The 19,972-nt window shown below is 45.5% G+C and overlaps 8 protein-coding genes across 8 annotated transcripts; 4 read left to right on the plus strand and 4 right to left on the minus strand.

Moving 5' to 3' along the window:
• The first annotated feature begins 7,416 nt into the window (after positions 1 to 7,416).
• Positions 7,417 to 8,091, plus strand: MYCFIDRAFT_70724 (uncharacterized protein). The gene is made up of 2 exons (XM_007931607.1): positions 7,417 to 7,520; positions 7,590 to 8,091. Exons 1-2 carry the CDS (start codon positions 7,482 to 7,484, stop codon positions 7,989 to 7,991), a joined length of 441 nt encoding a protein of 146 aa, XP_007929798.1. The 5' UTR covers positions 7,417 to 7,481; the 3' UTR covers positions 7,992 to 8,091.
• A 100-nt stretch (positions 8,092 to 8,191) lies between these two features.
• MYCFIDRAFT_212177 (uncharacterized protein) lies at positions 8,192 to 9,371 on the minus strand. Its single transcript, XM_007931829.1, has one exon. The coding sequence runs from the start codon at positions 9,285 to 9,287 to the stop codon at positions 8,319 to 8,321; it is 969 nt and encodes a 322-aa protein (XP_007930020.1). The 5' UTR covers positions 9,288 to 9,371; the 3' UTR covers positions 8,192 to 8,318.
• Positions 9,372 to 9,884: 513 nt separating this feature from the next.
• On the plus strand, positions 9,885 to 10,958 carry MYCFIDRAFT_177883 (uncharacterized protein; the record flags this gene model as incomplete). The annotated part of the gene is made up of 1 exon (XM_007931830.1): positions 9,885 to 10,958. The coding sequence occupies one exon, from the start codon at positions 9,885 to 9,887 to the stop codon at positions 10,956 to 10,958; it is 1,074 nt and encodes a 357-aa protein (XP_007930021.1).
• Positions 10,959 to 10,980: 22 nt separating this feature from the next.
• Positions 10,981 to 12,244, minus strand: MYCFIDRAFT_177884 (uncharacterized protein; the record flags this gene model as incomplete). The annotated part of the gene is made up of 10 exons (XM_007931831.1): positions 10,981 to 11,026; positions 11,076 to 11,112; positions 11,147 to 11,170; positions 11,208 to 11,245; positions 11,278 to 11,489; positions 11,519 to 11,674; positions 11,712 to 12,008; positions 12,038 to 12,052; positions 12,093 to 12,114; positions 12,153 to 12,244. The coding sequence occupies 10 exons, from the start codon at positions 12,242 to 12,244 to the stop codon at positions 10,981 to 10,983; spliced, it is 939 nt and encodes a 312-aa protein (XP_007930022.1).
• A 455-nt stretch (positions 12,245 to 12,699) lies between these two features.
• Positions 12,700 to 13,635, minus strand: MYCFIDRAFT_100513 (uncharacterized protein; the record flags this gene model as incomplete). Its single annotated transcript, XM_007931832.1, has 2 exons — positions 12,700 to 12,952; positions 13,007 to 13,635. Coding segments are annotated over 2 exons (882 nt in total), but the record flags the coding sequence as incomplete, so codon positions are not given.
• Positions 13,636 to 13,668: 33 nt separating this feature from the next.
• MYCFIDRAFT_177886 (uncharacterized protein) lies at positions 13,669 to 15,676 on the plus strand (the record flags this gene model as incomplete). Its single annotated transcript, XM_007931833.1, has 16 exons — positions 13,669 to 13,731; positions 13,762 to 13,894; positions 13,927 to 14,191; positions 14,230 to 14,275; positions 14,301 to 14,323; positions 14,355 to 14,375; positions 14,405 to 14,457; positions 14,490 to 14,542; positions 14,582 to 14,723; positions 14,762 to 14,924; positions 14,954 to 15,015; positions 15,056 to 15,102; positions 15,128 to 15,164; positions 15,205 to 15,537; positions 15,565 to 15,610; positions 15,652 to 15,676. 16 exons carry the CDS (start codon positions 13,669 to 13,671, stop codon positions 15,674 to 15,676), a joined length of 1,512 nt encoding a protein of 503 aa, XP_007930024.1.
• A 45-nt stretch (positions 15,677 to 15,721) lies between these two features.
• MYCFIDRAFT_34313 (uncharacterized protein) lies at positions 15,722 to 16,511 on the minus strand (the record flags this gene model as incomplete). Its single annotated transcript, XM_007931430.1, has 2 exons — positions 15,722 to 15,848; positions 15,901 to 16,511. The coding sequence occupies 2 exons, from the start codon at positions 16,509 to 16,511 to the stop codon at positions 15,722 to 15,724; spliced, it is 738 nt and encodes a 245-aa protein (XP_007929621.1).
• Positions 16,512 to 16,805: 294 nt separating this feature from the next.
• Positions 16,806 to 17,621, plus strand: MYCFIDRAFT_34106 (uncharacterized protein; the record flags this gene model as incomplete). The annotated part of the gene is made up of 3 exons (XM_007931423.1): positions 16,806 to 17,058; positions 17,114 to 17,403; positions 17,463 to 17,621. 3 exons carry the CDS (start codon positions 16,806 to 16,808, stop codon positions 17,619 to 17,621), a joined length of 702 nt encoding a protein of 233 aa, XP_007929614.1.
• Positions 17,622 to 19,972: the final 2,351 nt, after the last annotated feature.

Raw genomic sequence — 19,972 nt, forward strand, 5'->3', positions numbered from 1 at the left:
TGAATATAGCCTATATAATATCGTCTCGGAGGCAGAGTAACAGGTTATATAGCTTCTATATAGTCTCTTACTTAGCAAACGAGGCTATATTAATATTAAGCTATATAGAGACGGAGACATTGTCGTTACTAGTAGTAGCGGCATTGTAAGTAGCTATCTATTGCTTAATAAAGGTACGCTCGTTGTTCTTTGCCTTCTCGAAGGCTATCTTAGCCGACTTTTAAGACTCCGAGAAGCCGGCGTGTCTTCTCGTACTACTAAGTAATGCCTTCGGAGTGTAGAAAGCGCTTAATCTTACGCATTAACGTATTATTAGACGTAACGTTATCGCTTGTAATCCAACCGATATTGTTAACAATATTAAACTGCTTAAAGGCCTTAATAAGAAGCTATATAAGCTCGGCTCTAGTATAGTAGCGTATAATAACGATAGGAAGGTCGAGAAGTACTTATTATAGCTTACTATCTTTATCGACGAATTGGTAGTTAATAGCTTAATAGTACTTATAGCTATACTACGACTTCTAGGTATCTATATAGAGGTAAATATAGCTAATAGCTATAGAGAGGTATTTCACTACTTAATAGCGTATATAATAGAAGAGGCGGAAGACTCGCAAGCGGAGCGAAGTATATAACTATAGGAAGACTCGTAAAGCCTATAGATTAACGGCTAATATAATGTTATAGAAACTAGGTAAAACTAGCTTATTAAAGGCTATACTCTACTCGGAGGCGAAGGTAGCGAGAGCGTTACGATATTGCTATGTTTTAGCTACGTTACGTAGGATTAATAGTACGTATTCCTCTCGAGAAGATGCCTTAGTAAGTACTTAAATAGCTATACTATCGCGAATATCGGCTTGCTTCTATCTCGGCTCCTTGCCTTTATATTTACTAGTATACAAGCTATACCTTCTTATTAAATAATAGTCGGCATTGCTTATTATACTGTACTACAGACCTAAGTCTAGCTCGAAGGCTGTTTTATAGCAATCCTCGAATATATAGTACTATACCTTATATCTATAGTTATCTATATACTCTACCTCCTACGGATAAGGCTCTCTTATATATACTAGTATTTTAGGATCTGCCGCTTTCTATCTTATCTTCTTACTTCTAGGTACCGATAATAGCTTTAGTACTCGTAGTAAAGAAGGTGTCGATTGTTGTACAGATTTAGTCGACTGCGTATTAGTAGGGGGTGTCTCGACTAGTATCGGATTTAGAACCGCTTCGAGGTCGCTATCGCTTTTGTAGCTAGCGCTATCGCTACGCTTACGTTTTCGATGTAGGTCGTTTTCCCGTTACGAAGCCTAGCTGTTTAGCAAATTTTCTTGTGCTTTGTGTCTTAATTTGTATATAGTGCGGAGGTTAACTATAGCGGTGTTAGTAGTCGAGGTATAATTATTAGTATAGATTTGAAAAATTTAAGTTTACTAGAAATGTACGGCCGGAAAGGCCCGATCGCGGACCGCTCTCGGTTATACTATCCGGATACGATTATTAGGCTGCTTAAGCCTTATATAACGCTATAGGACCCTAGATAAGCAGTAATAGTGTATAAAGCAACTAATACCTTCTATATTCTGTCTTCTTTATTTGTAATACTACTACTAATACACTCCTTTACTATCGCTATTGCCGCTAAAGCGTTACGAGCGCGCTACGTAGCGAGCTCTTCCTTTAGCTTATATTCCTTACCGCTATATAGTATATATAGGTTACAACTATATAGGTCCGCGAATCTAAAGTGCCTCGCCTTCTCTTCTACCCTACGAATACGGTCGAGACATGCCTCGCAACGATAGTCCCTCGGATATACTAGTATATAGTTACTACTTTTCCGAATGTGCTCGTCGAAAGCCTCTACCTTCTTTAGATAAATATCGAGCTTAGTATTCTTCGCAATTATCCTATGTTCTATAGCCTTATATCTCTTCCTAATCTCCTAGCGTTGTTCTAGTAGCCGCTCTATTACCTTATGCTAAGTATCTATCTCGGCTCGCTATTCCTTAAGCTACTCTATTGCCTTCGACGTCTTCCTCGGATTCTTACGAAGCCTCTTCGCAATAGGCTCTTTAATTAGTAACGGTTTACGCTCGATAGTAGGCTTAGTCTTAATAATAGGCTTAGTTATTAGCGGCGGTAATATTAGCGGCGGCAATATTAGCGGTAGTAATATTAGCAGCGGCAATATTAGCGACGATATTAGCTTAGGTTTAGACTCCGAGTCTAATAGCTAATTACGAGTTAGTACTACTACTAGAATAACTAGTATTATTACCTATCTACCTCGATTACTTCTACGCGCTTTATATATATTATTATATAAAGAAAGAGCCTAAAATACCGTAAAATTGAAAATCTGTATAGGATCTATATACGCCGACGTATAGCCTGCCTAAATATAAATATACCTACTATTTAGTCTACCTATATTTAAGATTATATTTAATTGAATATAAATATATATTTAAACTGAATATTTACAATTTAATATCTATAGGCAGGCCTGCTTATTATAGCGGATCTGCGACCCTTTATATAACCTATAAGCCCGGAGTGTCTTCTATAAGTAATATATTAGAATCTCACGCATAAAGTAACAGCTCTACTTCTAACTTAGGAGCAGTGCTCGAAGGTTCGGATTACGCCTAAGAAGTCTGCTAGAGAGTTCTTTATATAGGAGGGTACTTTATATCTTACCGATAAGGCGAAAGAGGCGTCTAGTTAAAGGCGATCGTCTTAGCCAAACCCACCTCTATACAATCTCTTGTCTTAACGTCTACATCTAGCACTCTCTATCTTGACTTCGGCTATACTATAATTCTTACGTTTGCTGCTAAGCTCTCGGTCGGAGTAGTAGGATTTGCCGGTCGAGGAAGCTTCGAAGGCACATAGTATAAGGCCCTATACCGATAGTTTCGACACTTAGACTTATTAGGAGCTTATAAAAATTGCCTATTAGGCACCTTGCGTAGTAGGTTTCCGGCCGTTTAGTATATATAAGAAGCCGCGAATAGCGCCGTTTTAGCGCCGGAAAGTAAATAATATAGATAACGGTCTATATAAGGTTACGCAGGCAATTTGGTAGCGTTTTATAGTAGACTGCTTAGTAAGCAACCTCGGTGCCAAGAGGCAGCTAGGGTCGTAGACCTTACTATAATTAGTGCTATAGGTTAGATATCAATTGCTACGCTATACTATAGAAGAATACGACTCGGACGGCTTCTTAACTAACGAGGATATTGTCGCTATCTATAGTAGAATACTAGTAACAACCGCGGCTGTATTAGCCTCCGAAGTAGACTATAATCCACTAGATTTAGCGGTACGCCGAGACGGTGAGACTAAGCGTAAATACTAGCATAGACAGGCTCGTAACAATAGGCTATATAAAGCGCTACGAGAATATCTAAAGGACAAGGAGTAGTTACTAGAAACACACCCTAAAGCTAACTTCTAAGGTGACTTCCGCTTTACTAAGTAATAGGTGTTAGAATTAGCCGATTTGCTAGATATTAGGTCTATTGTATTGCCTTACCGCATACGTTGCGACCCTGTAACAATACTATATATTATATGTAGAAGGCTTAGCAATCCGGGTTATTAAAGGAACCTAAGCCAGACCTTTAGTCGTAGTAAGGGTTAGATTAGTCGTATATTTAATACCGCCTGCACTTAAATAGCAAGGAGGTAAAAGGAGCGATTAGTATAGGACTTCAACCGGCTAAGTAAAGAATACTTATAGCGGATAGCCGTTGCGGTAGCTAGACTAATTGATATAAAGGGTGTCTTTAGTTATATCGATAGCACCTTACGGAAGTGCTATAGGCCGACTTATAACTAGCGGCCGTTCTATAATAGACACAAGCACTTCTATAACCTTAAATATTAAGGCATTGTCCTTCCGGATAGCATAATATTGCTATATAGTCTAGCACCTAGCTCCTACGGTAATATAACGTTAATAATAGAGAGCAAATTTAACGAGATGTAAAAGTCGTATTTCGAGGTACCTAGATAGCTATAACGACCCTTCGAAGAACGGGTATTCTTATATAGTAACTAGGCATATAATGTGGTCGATAGCGTTATAGGAAGCTAGAAGACCGTAAATAGCGAGTTTCGTAATGCTAGCGAGGCTACGGCGGCTAAGGAAATAAGTGCTATACGGCAGTCGGTAGAATAGGGGTTTGCTAAGGTAGTTAATAACTTCGAGTTAATAAAGTACTTCTATAGCCTACGAGTCGAGTTAATGCCGGTCGGAGCTATATATTTAGTCGTAACACTGCTTACTAATTGCCTAACTTGTTATCGTAGAAACAAGATTAGCCGCCTATACAAAACTAGGCCGCCGAGTGTGTATAAGTACCTCGCTAATCTACCGCCGCTACTACTACCTCTAGTAGCTTAACTAGCCGACGGTAACCTTCTACGCTATAGTAGGGATTTTGGAGCGGGTTTCTATATAGGTAAAGAGGCGCTCGATAGCGGTATTTCGTTTAGATATAGTCGTACGGTCGTACTAGAGCATCAGACTAATAAGATTAAGGTTGTTAATATAACAGATATAGATTGAATAATAATAGAAGATAGTAGAACTATTGAAAACAGGTATACCCGTACTAGCGCGTAGTATACCGCAGATAATGCTATACGACCTTAAATACAATAATAACATTACTATTTTTCTAACCTATTACTAGCCCTATAATCTTTAGTATGCGGTGCGTTAAATAATCTAAAAAAGAACGAAAACGACCTATACGTTGTCGCGTAGTAAATCGCAGAAGATTGAAGCCCGCTTACTAAGCGAGTAAAGGTCGGCTTTCCGCCTCACTTCGAGCTATATACTACGATATACACTATATTTTACGCCGCCCTCTTAGCGATCGAAAGCGCGTTCTACGACCGAGTTTAAACCCTGCGATTTGTATAGAAAACAACGGTCTTAGCACTCTCGTACCGAACGAGACTACGATTTCGAAGAGGTAGCTATAAAAGAAGGATACCAACTAAGTAATTACAACATACGATAACAAGATAGACTATAGTTGCTTTACCCTAATACTAATACCGACCTAATATATTAAATTATCTACGAGAATATCTTATCGTCGAGGGTATTAAAGTCTACGAAGCCGTCGCTATCGTCGTCGTTGTCTATCGAGTCCGTTTAACTACCTATAACAATGTTATTAGAAGGAAGCTCTATTTAAGACAATAGTAACGGCCTTAACGGCAACGAAGCAGTTATCGTCGCCTATAGGGCTTAAATACTAGATTAGACAGCATTAAGTTAACGTACTATCTTTAATTTAACCTCTTTTACCGCCGCGCCTATTACGGCGCTTAAATCGCCTCCGGCGCTTACAAATCTAGCAGGACTTAGTGTATTCGGCGCCTCGCTAGCGGCGCTAATAATAGAGACACTTAAAGACTTAAATAGCGACCTAATTCTACGTCTTAAGCTACGGCCTTTAGCTAGTGTCCTTAGTATATTAAATATAGGCGATAGTACCTCTTTAAGTATAGCTCCTTAAGCCTGCGACCCTCTCTAAAGCCGTTTAAACTCGAAGTCTAAGCGACGACGCTTAGTAAGCTAAGTAGTGTTACTATCGGCCGTACTTAGCGTAGATAAGTCGATAACTTCTACTCTCTAGATAGGCGTTATTAGAGCTACCGCTAGAGCCGCCGCTAGAGCCGCCGCTAGAGCCGCCGCTAAAGCCGCCGCTAAAGCCGCCGCTAGAGTCTAGTTATTGCGCTAAGATAGCGTCGATAGCATAGCGTTACGTATGTTCTTAGCAGGGTAGTTAAATGCCCTTAATTCCTTAGTATTTAATACCTTCTTACGCTATACCTTATCTAGTCGAAACAGTGTCTCTATAGCCTAGTTAAGAAGCTAGTCTTAAAGAGTCTCTGCAACAACCACACCGGAAGCCGCTTCTAACGGTCTTCTAGTAACAACTCGGCGCTTAATTATAGCCCGATAAGCCCTTACTAGATTACCGAGTGTTAGCTTACCTGTCGGCTAACTAGTAAGAACAATAGCCTTAAAGCTGTTATTCCACTTACGCACCTTGCTAGTTACTCGTTTATAGGCTGTTATAGTACTAACCTTAGTAAGGGTAAGCTCGCCGTCCGAAGAGACATAGCTATTACTATTAACTCGGATATTGCTATGCTCCTTAGCGATAGAAGCGGCAATAATCTCGTCTTAAGAAGGTCTAGAGTTAACTAAGGTTTGGCTATTAGTTTAACTGTCGGATAGAGCGCTAATTAGTATAGCAACTAGCGCTAGAATTAGCGTAGAAACAGACGCCGTAACTAGCGTAGAAACTGGCTAGATTAGCGTAGAAACTAGCTAGATTAGCGTTGAAACTAGCTAGATTAGCGTTAAAACAGGCCCTTAAGATAGCGTAGAAACAGACTTAATTAGTATAGAAACAGGCCTATTAACTAGACTAGCTACTAAGTAATAAGTTAGACTGTATAGTGCTAGTTAACTATAATAGTTACGGAAGGTAGCAAGTAGTGTATATAGACCTAAGCGAGGGTATAAATCGCTCCGCGAGAAGTCGAAACCTAGATTAAGGAGGGCGGTAATACTAGGTAGGGTATGTATTAGGGTTACTAGAGCCGCTATAATACTTAGAAGGGCTAGTTTGCTAACAAACACGGTAGTCTAGGCATCTATAGTGCTCTTAGAAGCCTAATATATGCCTCTCTCGAAGTACGGACTAGTTCTAATTACAATTACTCTCTACCGAGGTCTCTATAGCTATTCCTATAACGGCTCTTAGAGTAATTATATATAGGCTACTAAACCTATATAACCCTTAGCAGCCGCCTAGCGACCTTTACCTACCTCTTGCTAGACTTACCGTCTTTATATACATATATAAGGAGTGTATAGTAGCTAGCAGGTAATAGCTACTATACTAGAAAACTAAATTTAATAGAAGGCGGAGATAGGGTTTAAGCGATTTAGCTAAGGATTTAGCACACTCCTTTACTTAACTACTAACGGCCTAGCGCAGGGTCTAATTAGCGTATTTTCCTTTATATAAGGGTGCACGGTTAACTGTACGAGCTCGTATAGTTACCTATGCTTTTATTTACTTAATCCTTTACGTACGGATAACTATACGGAGCCTATTCACATATTGAGGCGCTAAGGGGTGCTACTGCCGCGTGCACGGAGCGCAACTGCCCTTCTAAACCTACTGCGCAAGGTGCCTATTATTCTCACGAAGAATGATAATATGATACTTCCGGAGTGCTGCCCCGGAGAGTTTGGACGTGGCAGGCAATGAACAAGGTTCATTATTACCGAGGAAGTGGAGCTCCCTCCCTCCCACCTTGACCTCACCTCTTTCAACAAGCTTGTGTATACCAGTGTACAATACCAAAACGGCTTCAAAATCAGCCAACAGTCCCTCCAAGACATCAACAGCAAGGAATCAGACATCATGGCTACCCAACTCGGTCTCCGCCTCCCACTCGTCAAGGTAAGCAAACCAACCCAGCCCAAGAACCCAACCCCTATCCATCATCACTAATTCCATACCCCAATCTAGCCCGTCGTAGCCCTCGCAGGCTGGACATTCTTCATGGAAGCCTGGATGTACGCAACCCGCATCCCAGCGATAACAAAATACAACGTCAACGTCGACGATCCCACGCAATGCAGCCAGGACATGCAAACCAAAATCCCGCAATCGATCAAGAACATCGCCGACAATTTCAACCATTTGCACGAACAGCCACAAGTCTTTTACGCGGTTGCGCTTTCTTTGACTCTGCTGGGAGACAATCACCCGTATACTGAGTATGCGGCTTGGGGATATGTCGGGGTCAGGATTGTGCATAGTTTGTTTCAGAGCTTGGTTAATAGGATTATGACTCGTTTTCAGCTGTTTGCTACGAGTTCGCTGGTTCTTGCGGGTTTGACTGGGAGGGCTGCTCAGCTTGCTTTTTAGATGGGCTTGGGATGAGGGTGAGGAATGTGAGGTCAGAATGTCAGGGTTGATCACAGTGTATGTATGGAGATAGACAGGCTCAATGATTCTCTCCTCCGAGCGCGATGGTAACTTTGGGGGCTTACGGCCTGCCACGTGATGCATAGAACGCGATCCAGACTACTGAGCACTGAACGGAGAAGATCGTAGCAGCACGCATTCATCAGCAGGCTGTTTTTGCCTGACGCGAGTTTCACCTCAATATATTGGTGTTCATACATGAGAAATGCTATATTCCCATACTGGGCGAAGCTGTGGTCCCATTATCTTCAGTGCTGTGCCCGCGGCTTACGTATGGCCCACATTGACCTTGATGCCGAACTGTCCAACTCTTCTCTTTCCGCTGGCAAAGGCATAGTGTGTATGTGCCTTCTGGAACCCTCTCAGCATGTAACCTGGCTTCTTACTGTTCGCACCTCTTCTCGCCATCTTCTTCGCCGATCTGTTGGCCGTCAGACGCTTGGTTAAACGACCGGCCGCTTCAATCTGAATACTGCTGACTTGGCTCAAGCGCAGACTTTCAAGTATTGATGTTGCATTGTGCTTTGCAGCGTTCTGCATCGTGAAGTCGGTCCAATTGAAGCGCGTAGGCTGCCGCGTGAACTTCGCATTGTTGATCTCTTCAACTTGTTGCGCTGTGGGAAGCGCGACTCTCCACGTTGCGTCTCTAATGACGCGTCGAGGAGTGAATCGTCGGTCTTTCAGTCGCTGTGCCACAAATTGGGATAATATGTCTGCATCCAGGTGTGGCCGCTTGATTTCTACCAGCTGCAAGTCCACACGCTTGCCGTAAATTCGTTCGATAAGACTTGTGAGAGGCGCCTTGATTTCTGGGTCCAAAAGCAGATCTACCTGCCTTTCCCCATTCTTTCCCGATGTCTGATTCTCTCCATCTTTGGTTTGACCTGGTCTTGCCCTGAATCTGGCTCTAGCTTCCTCTGCCTCTTTCTCCGCCGCACCGCAATCCCATAAAAAGGCCCTCACTTGCACCCAGTCACCGTAGTCTTTGATCTTCGGCTTGGACACATAGACTTTGGCTGAACCTTTCCGTCTCAATGCTAGGGCCGTTCGTATTCGTCGTATGTCTTTGCCAGTATTATCGACTCTCTTCGCGGTAATGTAGTTTGCGATGAGCTTTTCCAAATTGGCTGTCGCCGACGCTATTGACTTTATGCCCTGCTTGTTGAATGTGTACATTGATGTCTGCCATTCCATCGCGCCTGTGACAGACTGGCCGATCTTGGTCTGAGGCTCCATGCGGCCTCGCCATAAAGGAGCATTGTCTTTCGTGAGCGCGGGGACCGAGGTTGATGCCAGTTGCCGCTGCCTTAGCACTTTCGCATGTGATGAGAGAGTCCCTCGCGGGACGGACATGACTCTGGGCGGCATCTTGCGAGATGCGACCACAATATGGTCGGTGGTCGACGGTGTTCAGGCGCTCTACTGTAGCTTCCAAGTCTCGCCGCGGGAATGCCAAGACTCGAGGCTGACCTCACCACTCTTCGCTCCAGGCAGCCTCCCTCCCTCACTCCACTGTATCAGGCATGCTGTTTTCCTCGTCACCTGAATTACCGAGAGCGTCTCAGCAGTACGCGTCTCATCACAACTGCCGCAGACTCATTTGCTGATGCCTCGAGGACACAAAAAGTCAGCCAACAAGTTAAGTAAATACTGAAGCAGCAGCCAGGTTCACCTTCGTGGTACTCTTCAACCAGGATAGATCATGCTTCAACAGCGACGTCCACAACCGCGAATCATAATTTTACTCTCTGGGGCATGATCAAATCGAACCCCATTTGAATCTAGTCGAGACACCTCATCGTACTGCCTCAGACATTTTAGTCTTGACGAGCTATGGACGAAACGCAACAATCGCTATCGTTTCTCGACTTGAATGACGATGTCCTTGCAGAGGTGTGCGAAGCAGTCGTTCAGCTGTCAAGATCGGATCCACCGTCTCGATTCACAGAGAACGGCAAGCCCACTCTCCTCCAGGCATTTTCAATGACGTGTCGACGACTGCGACGGATTGCGGCATCCCGCTTATTCTATGGCATCAAGATCGGGCCCCACGGGTGGGATCTAGTCCGAGTCGGTGACTCAATAGGTCCTCTTGGACTATGTCCCTATACCCGAGCATATACAAAGCGTCTGCACTTCGAGCTATTCCCCGAAAACTCACCAACCGGCAGAGACTGCCGTCTCCCCGCAAGAATCGCTGAAATTTTCATCAATCTCAGGAGACTCGAACGGCTCACATTCAGCGTGCCCGAATGTCAAAATACCAGCGCCAGATTTAAGAAGATATTTATGGGCAACAATCTTCAATTGCCAAGTGTGGAGTCCTTGCATCTCCCGAACGGCAGCCATTGGATTATCAATTGTTGTCCGAACCTGACTACCCTTCGGCTTGGGCCCACTGGTAAAGTGCTACTTGGAACGATCATTGAGGACAGCAGCCACATCCTAGTACATCTGCAACATTTCGAAATAGCCGCTCACTGGGACACTGAGCTTCTGAGACCCATCTTGAAAATTATGCCGAATCTGCGCACATTGGCGATGGCAAGAGGCGCTCTCCACTATCGGGAGAGTATTGAAGACATGGTGCCTGTTCTGGCACGTTTCTCAAAAATGAAGACACTTGTGCTTGCCAGTGTGGCCAATCTGAGAGTTGGTTTCAGCGTCCCATATGGCGGGGGAGCTTATAATGGGCACAGTCGAGTTGGTCCACTGGGCAAAGACATACCAGAAGAACGACTGAAAGCCATTCATTTTGTGGCAGATCTGGTCTTCACGGGATGTCCTGATCTACAAGAACTTTGGATTGGGGAGTTCTATAAAGCTATGCGCAGCAAGGCCAAAGAAGGCAACAATGCTCTGATTGAGATATCTGAGGCTAGGCGAGCATGGCCGCCGATAGGATGACATTCCAGAGCAGGATGCGGTATCATTCTTGGCTGCCGCCACGCGCTTCACGAACAAGAATAGCTCTGCTCAATCGATTTTTCATAGGGTAACAGCTACCTCCGCCTCTAGCGGAACGCTGTGAAGCGCCCCTGTCGAAGAGCGATGCCACCAACTCAACCAAAGTCAGTGGCATCATCGCGATGCACGTATGGTCCAATGATCGACCTTCTCTTAAGCAGCCCGGTAGATAGCCGGGACACGACAAACTTTCATAGAGTGAAGGCCGTTCATCCTGAAACTCAGCACTAAGTTGCACTCGTTTCTCTCTCTTCGGCACTCATGATACCTCAAAGCATTCCGACTAGCCCCAACATCCGCCAAACAAGGATTCACGCAAGCAATCACCGCAGTCTCACACTCCCTCTCTCCCTGCGACTCAAACACATGCTTCAGGACTTTCGTCAACATACTCCTTCTCACAGGAATGAAAGCCTTGCCCTCAGCTTTTCCCCGGATACAATCCTTCAAAGCCGACAAGCTCACATTAATCTCTTTCGTCTCCCGCATGCGTTCCGCACCATGTTCTGCAATATCTCTAGCGGCTTCCGAACCAGCGAGGTCGATGAGATAAAGAATGCCCCCGGATTATGGGATGCGAACGCGGAAGATACTGTGAGATCGGGATGAAGCATCACTTTTGAGCGTTGATGCTGTGCGACGGTATACTGCTGCTTCTGCGAGTAGAGCCAACATTTCCTCTTTCGAAGACACCGTATGTTCCGTCCCACCAGCCAGAACCGTATTTCCAAATTCATCCTCCAAAATAGAAAATCTCTTCTGTGCGTTCAGAAGATCATACGCGATATTCCCCGCCAAATCGAAAATCGTAATTCGAACTTCTTGCATCTTTTTGTCGAGCAAAGTTTTCGCCACGAGTTCCTGAATCTGACTGATCGTATACGTCTTTCCCGAACCAGTCTGGCCATAAGCAAAAAGTGTCCCGATCCCGCCATGTTCGGCAAATTTGACCAATGGTGCAACGACTTCAGTGTATATATCTATTCGGTGCTAGACGCCGATCCAAACGCTCTGTCGACCTCGTATTTATAAGACTAGACATTCAAGTCAGTCACATCGATCGCTATCACTCACATGCCCCGGCTTCTCAGCATACCTACCTTCAAAAACGGTCGCCTAGTAGGGTGATGGTACAAATCATGAACATCTAAAATTCGTGCCTCGTCTTCCAACAGTCGTGGAAAAATCGCGGAGGGGAATCCTGTGGCGAGCTCTTCCTCTAGCATTGGTCGAATTCTTACGACTGTTGAAACCTATGAATCAGAATTTGTCGTCGATGCAGGGGTCTGGGAAGTAATTGTGGCTTTTGCGGTGTGTCGGTTGAAATGTGCTGCTGGAGTTGTTGGATGGAAGGTGGTGACTAGATCTCGATATAGCGGGGCATTTTTTAGGTAGAACGCGTCCATTCTTGATAGCATAAGAGATGTTTCTGTCGTGTCTCTAGAATTAAAGTCAGACTTTTTTTCGGGCTGAGAAACTGCTGGGCGGGTTGCTATCAAGAGAAGACATACCTTATCACCGAAATCCTGATGCCTGAAATTGAGAATGATTGCCTGACCAACCACCCCCTGAGGATCTTTCGAACCCCTACAATTGAAGATGAAAAATTCTCGAAATTGAGAATCGCATGTGCGAGAATCTGAGTAAGATTTTGTAATGGCACTACCTATCTGTCTCCAGGTCCAGTCCCGCTGTAGCCCTTGAGATTCTCGCACGGTACATTGTTTCGCTCGATGAAGGAATTGTCCATCCTGTATCCCCAAGCGTTCAAAGTCGCAGATTGCGGATAGTATGGCGGTACGAGTTTGACTGTGCCTTTAACCGGTACAGGCGCAAATTTGCCTTGCGTGACACTAGTGTTGAAAAGACTTATGTAGTTGTCGCAAGCGCTGCCTTTGGAGCCGAAGCTCGGCTGGTTCGTGATATTGACGAATCTGGATTGGTATTAGACAAAAATTGCGTATGAGAGAACACAGGGAGTTACATACACATGCTGTGAGTAGGGAATCTTGGACACGGTCTGGAAGTGCGTGTCGAATTTCGGGCTTGATCCAAGCGCTCTGGTTCCAGGGGCTTTATAGACTGTCAAGTATGTCTTGTCCTTGCTTCCATCGCTTGCATAGGCATTGCAATTAGGATCGAAATTTCCCGGATATGTCTCTCCATACATGACACTGCCGGCGAGCGCAATGGCGTTTGTAGCGGTGATGAGCTGAGGCGCCGAATACACAAAGCTCGAGTAACCGTCATTGATCCGGTCTACAAATGGATATTTCAATGCCGCTCGCTGAAAGTCTGGGATCCTGATCAAAGCGCCCATTCCGACATCGTGATCTAGAAGTCCTTGGAAGACTGCTGGGTACATGTTCTTTGGGAATCCTGGAATCAGCTCTTCGTAGGCCTTGGTTAGGATGCCATACTGGGAAGGTATGACGCTTCTAGCGACGCTGTATGGTATCGGCACTATTGCTGTGGTGCCGTTGATTGTGCCTGTAACCTCGTTTGGGTACGTATTTCGGATTGGATTGGGCTGAGACTCGCTGATGCAGAGTATATTTAGATCACTGGTCTCAGCCGAGGCAAGGCTCGCCAAAAGCGCGATTGAGAGTAGTAGGAGATTCATATTGATTGAAGGAGAGTCGAGTTCGAAATGGTACAGCGTGAGGACTTACTTGCAAGCTTACGGCCTCTTGTGTGCTTCTGTCGTTGTACTGTGTTGTCCTAGTTTGGATGGCATTTGCAGCCGGCGTCGATTGACTTTCCTGGGGTGTTGCTGTCCCATCCGCGATTTTCAGCCACTTCTCTCATTGTACCATCCGCAGCTGAATTGGAGGCAAACAACGCTCGCTCGCGTGTAACTCCACAAAACCGGAGATGTGCTCGGCGCGAGCAGGATCTAGAGTGTGAGGGGAAGACCTTCGAGGCCTTCTACGATGTTTTCCACATGGATCTCTCTACCAATATCGGTTCGAACAGAAGTCGGAACCAGACGGACAGAGTATAATGCCGGCCGCGAGCGGCGTGAAAGCGGTCAGCCGCGTGCATTACCTCGATGGACGCTTCCGGGCTTCGAGAACATGGTTTTACGGCGTTGATGACTGTGCCTCATCCAATCAGGAGATGGGCGAAGAGAATCAGAATGTGTCGAAGACGACGGCGGGAGAAGAGCTGCGGTTAAATGCCTAGAATCGCACAGATGCTTGCTTTGGAGGGTTGTGGGGACATGTCATAGTGCAAGTGGCTGGCTCATGGGTACGGTGGGTGGTGGTGAAACCGTGAAAGGCTGTTCGTCTGTTCGTCTTGTGGTGACTAAGCAATCTGAAACATAAAATCAAGTAAGGCTTCTCATCATCGACAGTGATTGTCCCCCGAGGTCCCCGAGCTAGCGGCGGATCTTTCCGAGCGAATCATATTTCAGTCGCCACGCTTGCAAGCCGCAGTGTTATACAGAGCAGGATGAAGACGCATAAGCATATTGTGGGTCATATATGTACTTTCGAGTCGTAAGAGGAGTTGGAGATAGTGTGATTTGTATATTAGTGTTCCGGTGACTAAGCAATCAGAAATATAATTTTCCAAGACAGCTCATTGTCCCCCGAGGTCCCCGAGCTAGCGGCGGATCTGTCCGAGCGAATCATATTCCCGTCGCGTTGGCAACTGTGAAGCTCGCAATGCTCTCGAGACGTCTAAAATCACGAGAGAAATGTAACCTCCACTTGCCAGCCTACGCCATTGCTAGCCAGCCTTAATGCAGCTTGCACCAACACGACGTCCACGTTGCCTCACATCAACACCCGAGTGTTGTCATCTCACCATTGATGCTCTGCTTGTCGGCAACGAGATCAGAAAGATCACGGTCCATCGAGCAGACGGCGGAACACTGCAAACTATGGAGACTACTGCAGAGTGACGAAGGAAGATCTTCAATTAAAGAGCGTGACACCCTGCAATGGACGGCTTGCTATCATAAATCATATGCTATCTGTTTGCCCTTCCGGTGCATCAAAGGCGAAGGACGCAATCATGATCCACTCCAGCCTTCACTACGGAGAGCCAGCCACTACTGTCCGCACATAAAACATCGGTCCCCACTGGCCTGAACGATAGAGCCACGTCCATTAGAAGAGAACAGCAGCAATCATGAATGTGCACGACATTTCATTCGCCTTGCCTCCACCCCCGGGAGACGAGTCCGCCGTGCAGCTGAATATACGCCATAACGCTGCGACGAAGAGCGCTCCCTGGAAAACGATCACAATTGGAGAACTCGATAACTTGAAGAGCACGATCCAAGCTCATCTGGACACGTGCTCAACTTCGCCTACACGAACATTGCAGCTACAAGATGAAATTCTCGGGCCTGGGCCAGAGACCCTGGAAGGACTGGTCAGCATTATCGAGCAGAAAAGTGTGCTGGTTGGAGGACCGGTCAACTCACTTGACGTGATTGTATACGACCATGACCCGATGCCTGCACCGCTCCCAGATCCCCAGGGCCGACGGAAAGAGAAGAATTCCTGTTGTGCGATGATGTGAGCTGGACAAGGCGCATTTGAGACACACACCGAGTTGTTGACAATTTCTTCACGGCTGTGCAACAAAATCTACAGACAATAGGGATTGCTATAATAAGCCATCTGATGCTCTTGGGTCGTTGATCAAAGACATCCTCTGGAATCGAGTTCCTGCCAATTGTATCTGCACTATCCCGCGGAAGCTGTAATTATCTTTTCGGCCATCGTGACCAGGTTTTCAGCCATGACTTCGACTTCACCGAAAGCTTCAGTCACCGCTTCCTTCTCCCATGCGGAACACCAAGCCGCCTTGAACCTATTGCGAGGTCAGCACGATAGTTGTCAGCACGCATATTCGAGACACGTACCCACACTTCCGCGCCGCTGTGGTATCCCACATATGACAAGCCGCAAACCATTTCTCATCCGCATCCGGGAACTTCGATAACATGAACTCATACACTCCCAGCTGGGGCTTCGTCACTGCACCACCACGGATCTCCTCGCATGGAACGAAGCGATCATTGGGTATCTCAATGCCACCCTCCTCCAAATATTTCTGCACCCTCACCCGATCTCCGGATGTACATGCCCAGACTTCAAAGCCAGCTTGCCTCAACTTTTGCATGCATTCATGCACACCATTCCTCGCTCTAAGTCTCCCATAGCTGCTTGCAATGTATTCTGCATCTTCATCGGAGCAGAAGGCTTTAGGAGATTCTATGCCGGACATGGCCAGAAATCGATAAATGAAAGGCTTCAAAAGCTCCATAAACCTCCCAGAACGTCCCGATGCTCTGAGGAACATGCATTCTCGTTCGGTGTCGGCGAGCCATAGCATGCCTAGGAGACGTGGTGGAATACTATGACTTCTTAGTTTGTTGCCGAGTCGTTCCTCTAGAGCATCGAAAAAAGCATCGTAGCTGACGCAGGTACCGACAATGTCGAAGACTATGTGTTTCCTCTTTTCACTACCCATCATGTTTCCGATTTTTGCTGTCGATCTGAGCAGAGTTTCAGAGACGATCAGGTGATCGTTCCACAACAGGAGTGAAGACTAACATGGTAGTGGTAGTTCCATCAGAGTTGGCCGTCTTGCCCGAGGCCCGGGCCGATGGACGTTGCAAGCATGTATCTGGATGTGGTAGCGATCAATCTATATCGATAAGCATGCGTAGGCGAAGCCGAGAATGCAACGAAGCCTCTCGATATTGAAATGCCAAGTCTTTGTTCTTGATGAATCTACCGGTAGTTTGGCGAACACGGAACCACAATGCCACATCGAACACCGCCCTGTCAACTTCCTGTTTCTGGGGCGACCACTCCATTCTGGCGCACAGAATTGCACGAACTCGACAGTTTCAGATCGACAGAAGAGCTACCAGCTGAATGCGATATCGTAGTCATTGGTGCAGGGTACGCTGGGGTCTCGACGATCCATCATCTACTCAAGCAGGGCGGCACGGCTCCCCAGATCGTATTACTCGAAGCCAGACAAGCTTGTTCTGGAGCTTCAGGGCGCAATGGTGAAATTTCGGGTCATAGTCAGCTGTTGAGAAAGTTGCTAATGGTATGCAATAGGAGGACAAGTCAAACCTGACGTCTACTACAACATCCTTAAATACACCCACAAATACGGAGCAGAGCAAGCCGCCTCATTCGCGAAATTCGAAGCAAGAAATGTCCTAGCAGTCAATGAACTTGTCACGAAAGAGAAAATCGATTGTGATTTCGTGCTAACCAGAGCTTTGGACGTGTATCTCGATGACGAACATTCTAAAGCGACGAAAGAAGCTTTCGATGAACTTTCTACGATAGGTGTCGCGGATCTTGCTGATATTCAGTACACCCAAGGCGAAAAAGCTGAAAAGGTTTGTGATATTTACAAAACATGACTGCTGGGAATTTGCTTCCGGCTGACGATGACCAGATTTCTGGGGTCAAGGGAGTTAAGAGTTGCTATTCTTATACTGCAGGTCATATTTGGCCCTATAAGCTCGTGATGGAACTTCTCAGCAGAGCTGTCAAGAAAGGCGTGAATTTACAAACCCATAAACCCGCCACATCAGTCTCGGAGTCGGAAGAATGAGATTTTGGGGACGGAGTCGAAGCTGTAGGTTGTTTGTCAATACCTGAGCCGATCCGAATGAGGCATCACAAATGAAACTCTGCTTCTCAGCATTACCCACCCTTAGCAAAGGCGCGAAAGTTCCCGTTATAGGGGGACCCCAATGCGCAGGTGGATGGATCAAGTTCCCATACATTGCCATGTTGGTCGGAAGAATCTAATGCCGGAAGCGCCTTGGCCAAAAAAGGTCGCAGCACGCAATCACAAAGCCCAAGAACTTTTAATATCGTCTTGCTGTGCTGAATTTGATTTCGAGATGGCTCGTCCAGCGTCAAATCTTGGGCAAGTCCTTCGAAGGATGCTGTGGGTCTGGATCTCATGGCGGAGCACATGGAAACAGGCTCCCAAAGTCTCTTCTCTTCCTCCTCTTACAGAGGGACTTGCAAGCCACGTCGGTGTTCAAGCCTTCCTGTACGGCGAGCCTGAGCCGGCATGTTTCAGTGACTCCATAGGGTCCTGTCGTACCGCATCGAAGCAGGAACATCGCGCTATCCCGCTCTAAACAAGAGTGCATCGAGGCTCGATGTCAAGTGGCGTTCGCTACATGTTGATCTAGACGTGTTGGTAGAATGACTTCCATCGAGTCTACTGTCCTGTCTTTCCGTAACTCAGAGCATGCCTCTGGAGGCCGTATTCCTGGTGTCCTTACGCTCTTACAACGGATATGCCATGCTCAATCTCCTGACTCTTCACATGCTCTCAACCGATAGGGACCTCTAGGGTACGAAACTAGTCCGTTTAATAATCTTTCAGCCAACGTATAGCACTACGAATACAGCAATAACAACTGTGCATAGGCAGATTGGCGGCATCCTGGCCGGCGGCGTGGATGTGACGTGCCGAATGTCACGCTTCTATGCCACAAGCAGCGACCTGAAAAGCTTGCCATGTTTGGCAGAGGGCACTGCCAAGCTATCCGCAGCTGAATTGGAGGCAAACGCCGCTCACTCCGTGAGCAGTCCACACCCATCTGCAAAACTAGCCCTAGAACTAACACCTATCTGCAAAATGCCTACAGATCGTGTAGGTAGTCATTTTATATAGTTATCTTGGTATCTGCCCGATTCTAGGTTATTCTAACGGTGCTAGAGCGTTCTATAATTGTATATAGTAAGGGTGTTGTTATATAGTAGTATAAAGTCGCTTTTAGGTCGGCTTTATAGCCTACCGAGTCGACCCTTTACCCCCTATTTATAAGACAACTATATATCGTATGCATGTAATTTTTATATTATATAAAAGCCCGGAGTAAGTAGATTAAGACTATATATCGTATATATCTATATAGTGTTAATATAGCTAGTATTTAGTAGATACGTAGAAAGTCGGTATATGCGGCTTTAGCGGGCGTAGTAGGCATAAATCTACTACTTTCTACTTCCTATACTAACACGAGAGATTAGCTCGTTCTAGTAGTGTATCTATATATTAAGAAGCATTAAATAACGTAGTTATAAGGCCTATTAATTATTATCTAACACTTCCGGCAGCTCCGCATCCTCCTCGAGTAATAGATCTAGTACCTAACCTAACTCTATCTCCCCTTCTATCTCGTATAGCTACGACTAAGAGCTAAGACCTATAGACTGTGTATACAACACCTCATTGTCGCTATTAGACTCTTCTTTAACAAGGTCTTCGGCCGTACGTTACCTCTATATCTCCTTAGTAAGCAAGGTAAGGTCCTTTAGCCTTATTCTTAATAGAAATAAGGACCTATAGTGCTACGAGTCTAATAAGTCTTCCTTATTAGATAGCGCTTAGTCGTCTACTTCTATACTAATTAGCGAGTCGTTATTCTCGAAGAAGGACAACTACTAGCTATAGCGACAACTTCTATTAAAAGTAGCTTCTTCTATACTCTTATCCTTTGTAGATAACTAAGCCTAATTGCTATCTTCTAGCAATACTCGTTGGTCTAATAGCAACGTATCTACTAGTCTAAACCGAGCGGCCTTCTTCCGGCGTAGTAGCTTCGAAGGTATAGTAGTAGCGAAGTAAGGATATAGATTACTAATAGACTCGTTGCTACCTATTAAATTAGCTAATTTAAACACTTTCAATAGAGCCTTATCTTCTAAGTTATTAGGCAAATAGCGGCTAGCACTAGCGCTATATTTAACTAGCCTTAACTCGCGCCTCTTAGGTTAGAAGACCTTCTTAATCGGACCTTGTTTGCAACAACTAGTAAGCGGTCCGGTCTTATAGACACTACCTAGAAGCAACGGTAGAAATAGCTTAAGTAGTAACTATAAGGTACGCCTAAGAAGGGGCTTCTTCTTATCCTTATTGCGGCCTCTTCTAGTTACTAT

The sequence above is a fragment of the Pseudocercospora fijiensis genome (assembly GCF_000340215.1).
Source record: "Pseudocercospora fijiensis CIRAD86 unplaced genomic scaffold MYCFIscaffold_8, whole genome shotgun sequence".
Classification (NCBI taxonomy): domain Eukaryota; kingdom Fungi; phylum Ascomycota; class Dothideomycetes; order Mycosphaerellales; family Mycosphaerellaceae; genus Pseudocercospora; species Pseudocercospora fijiensis.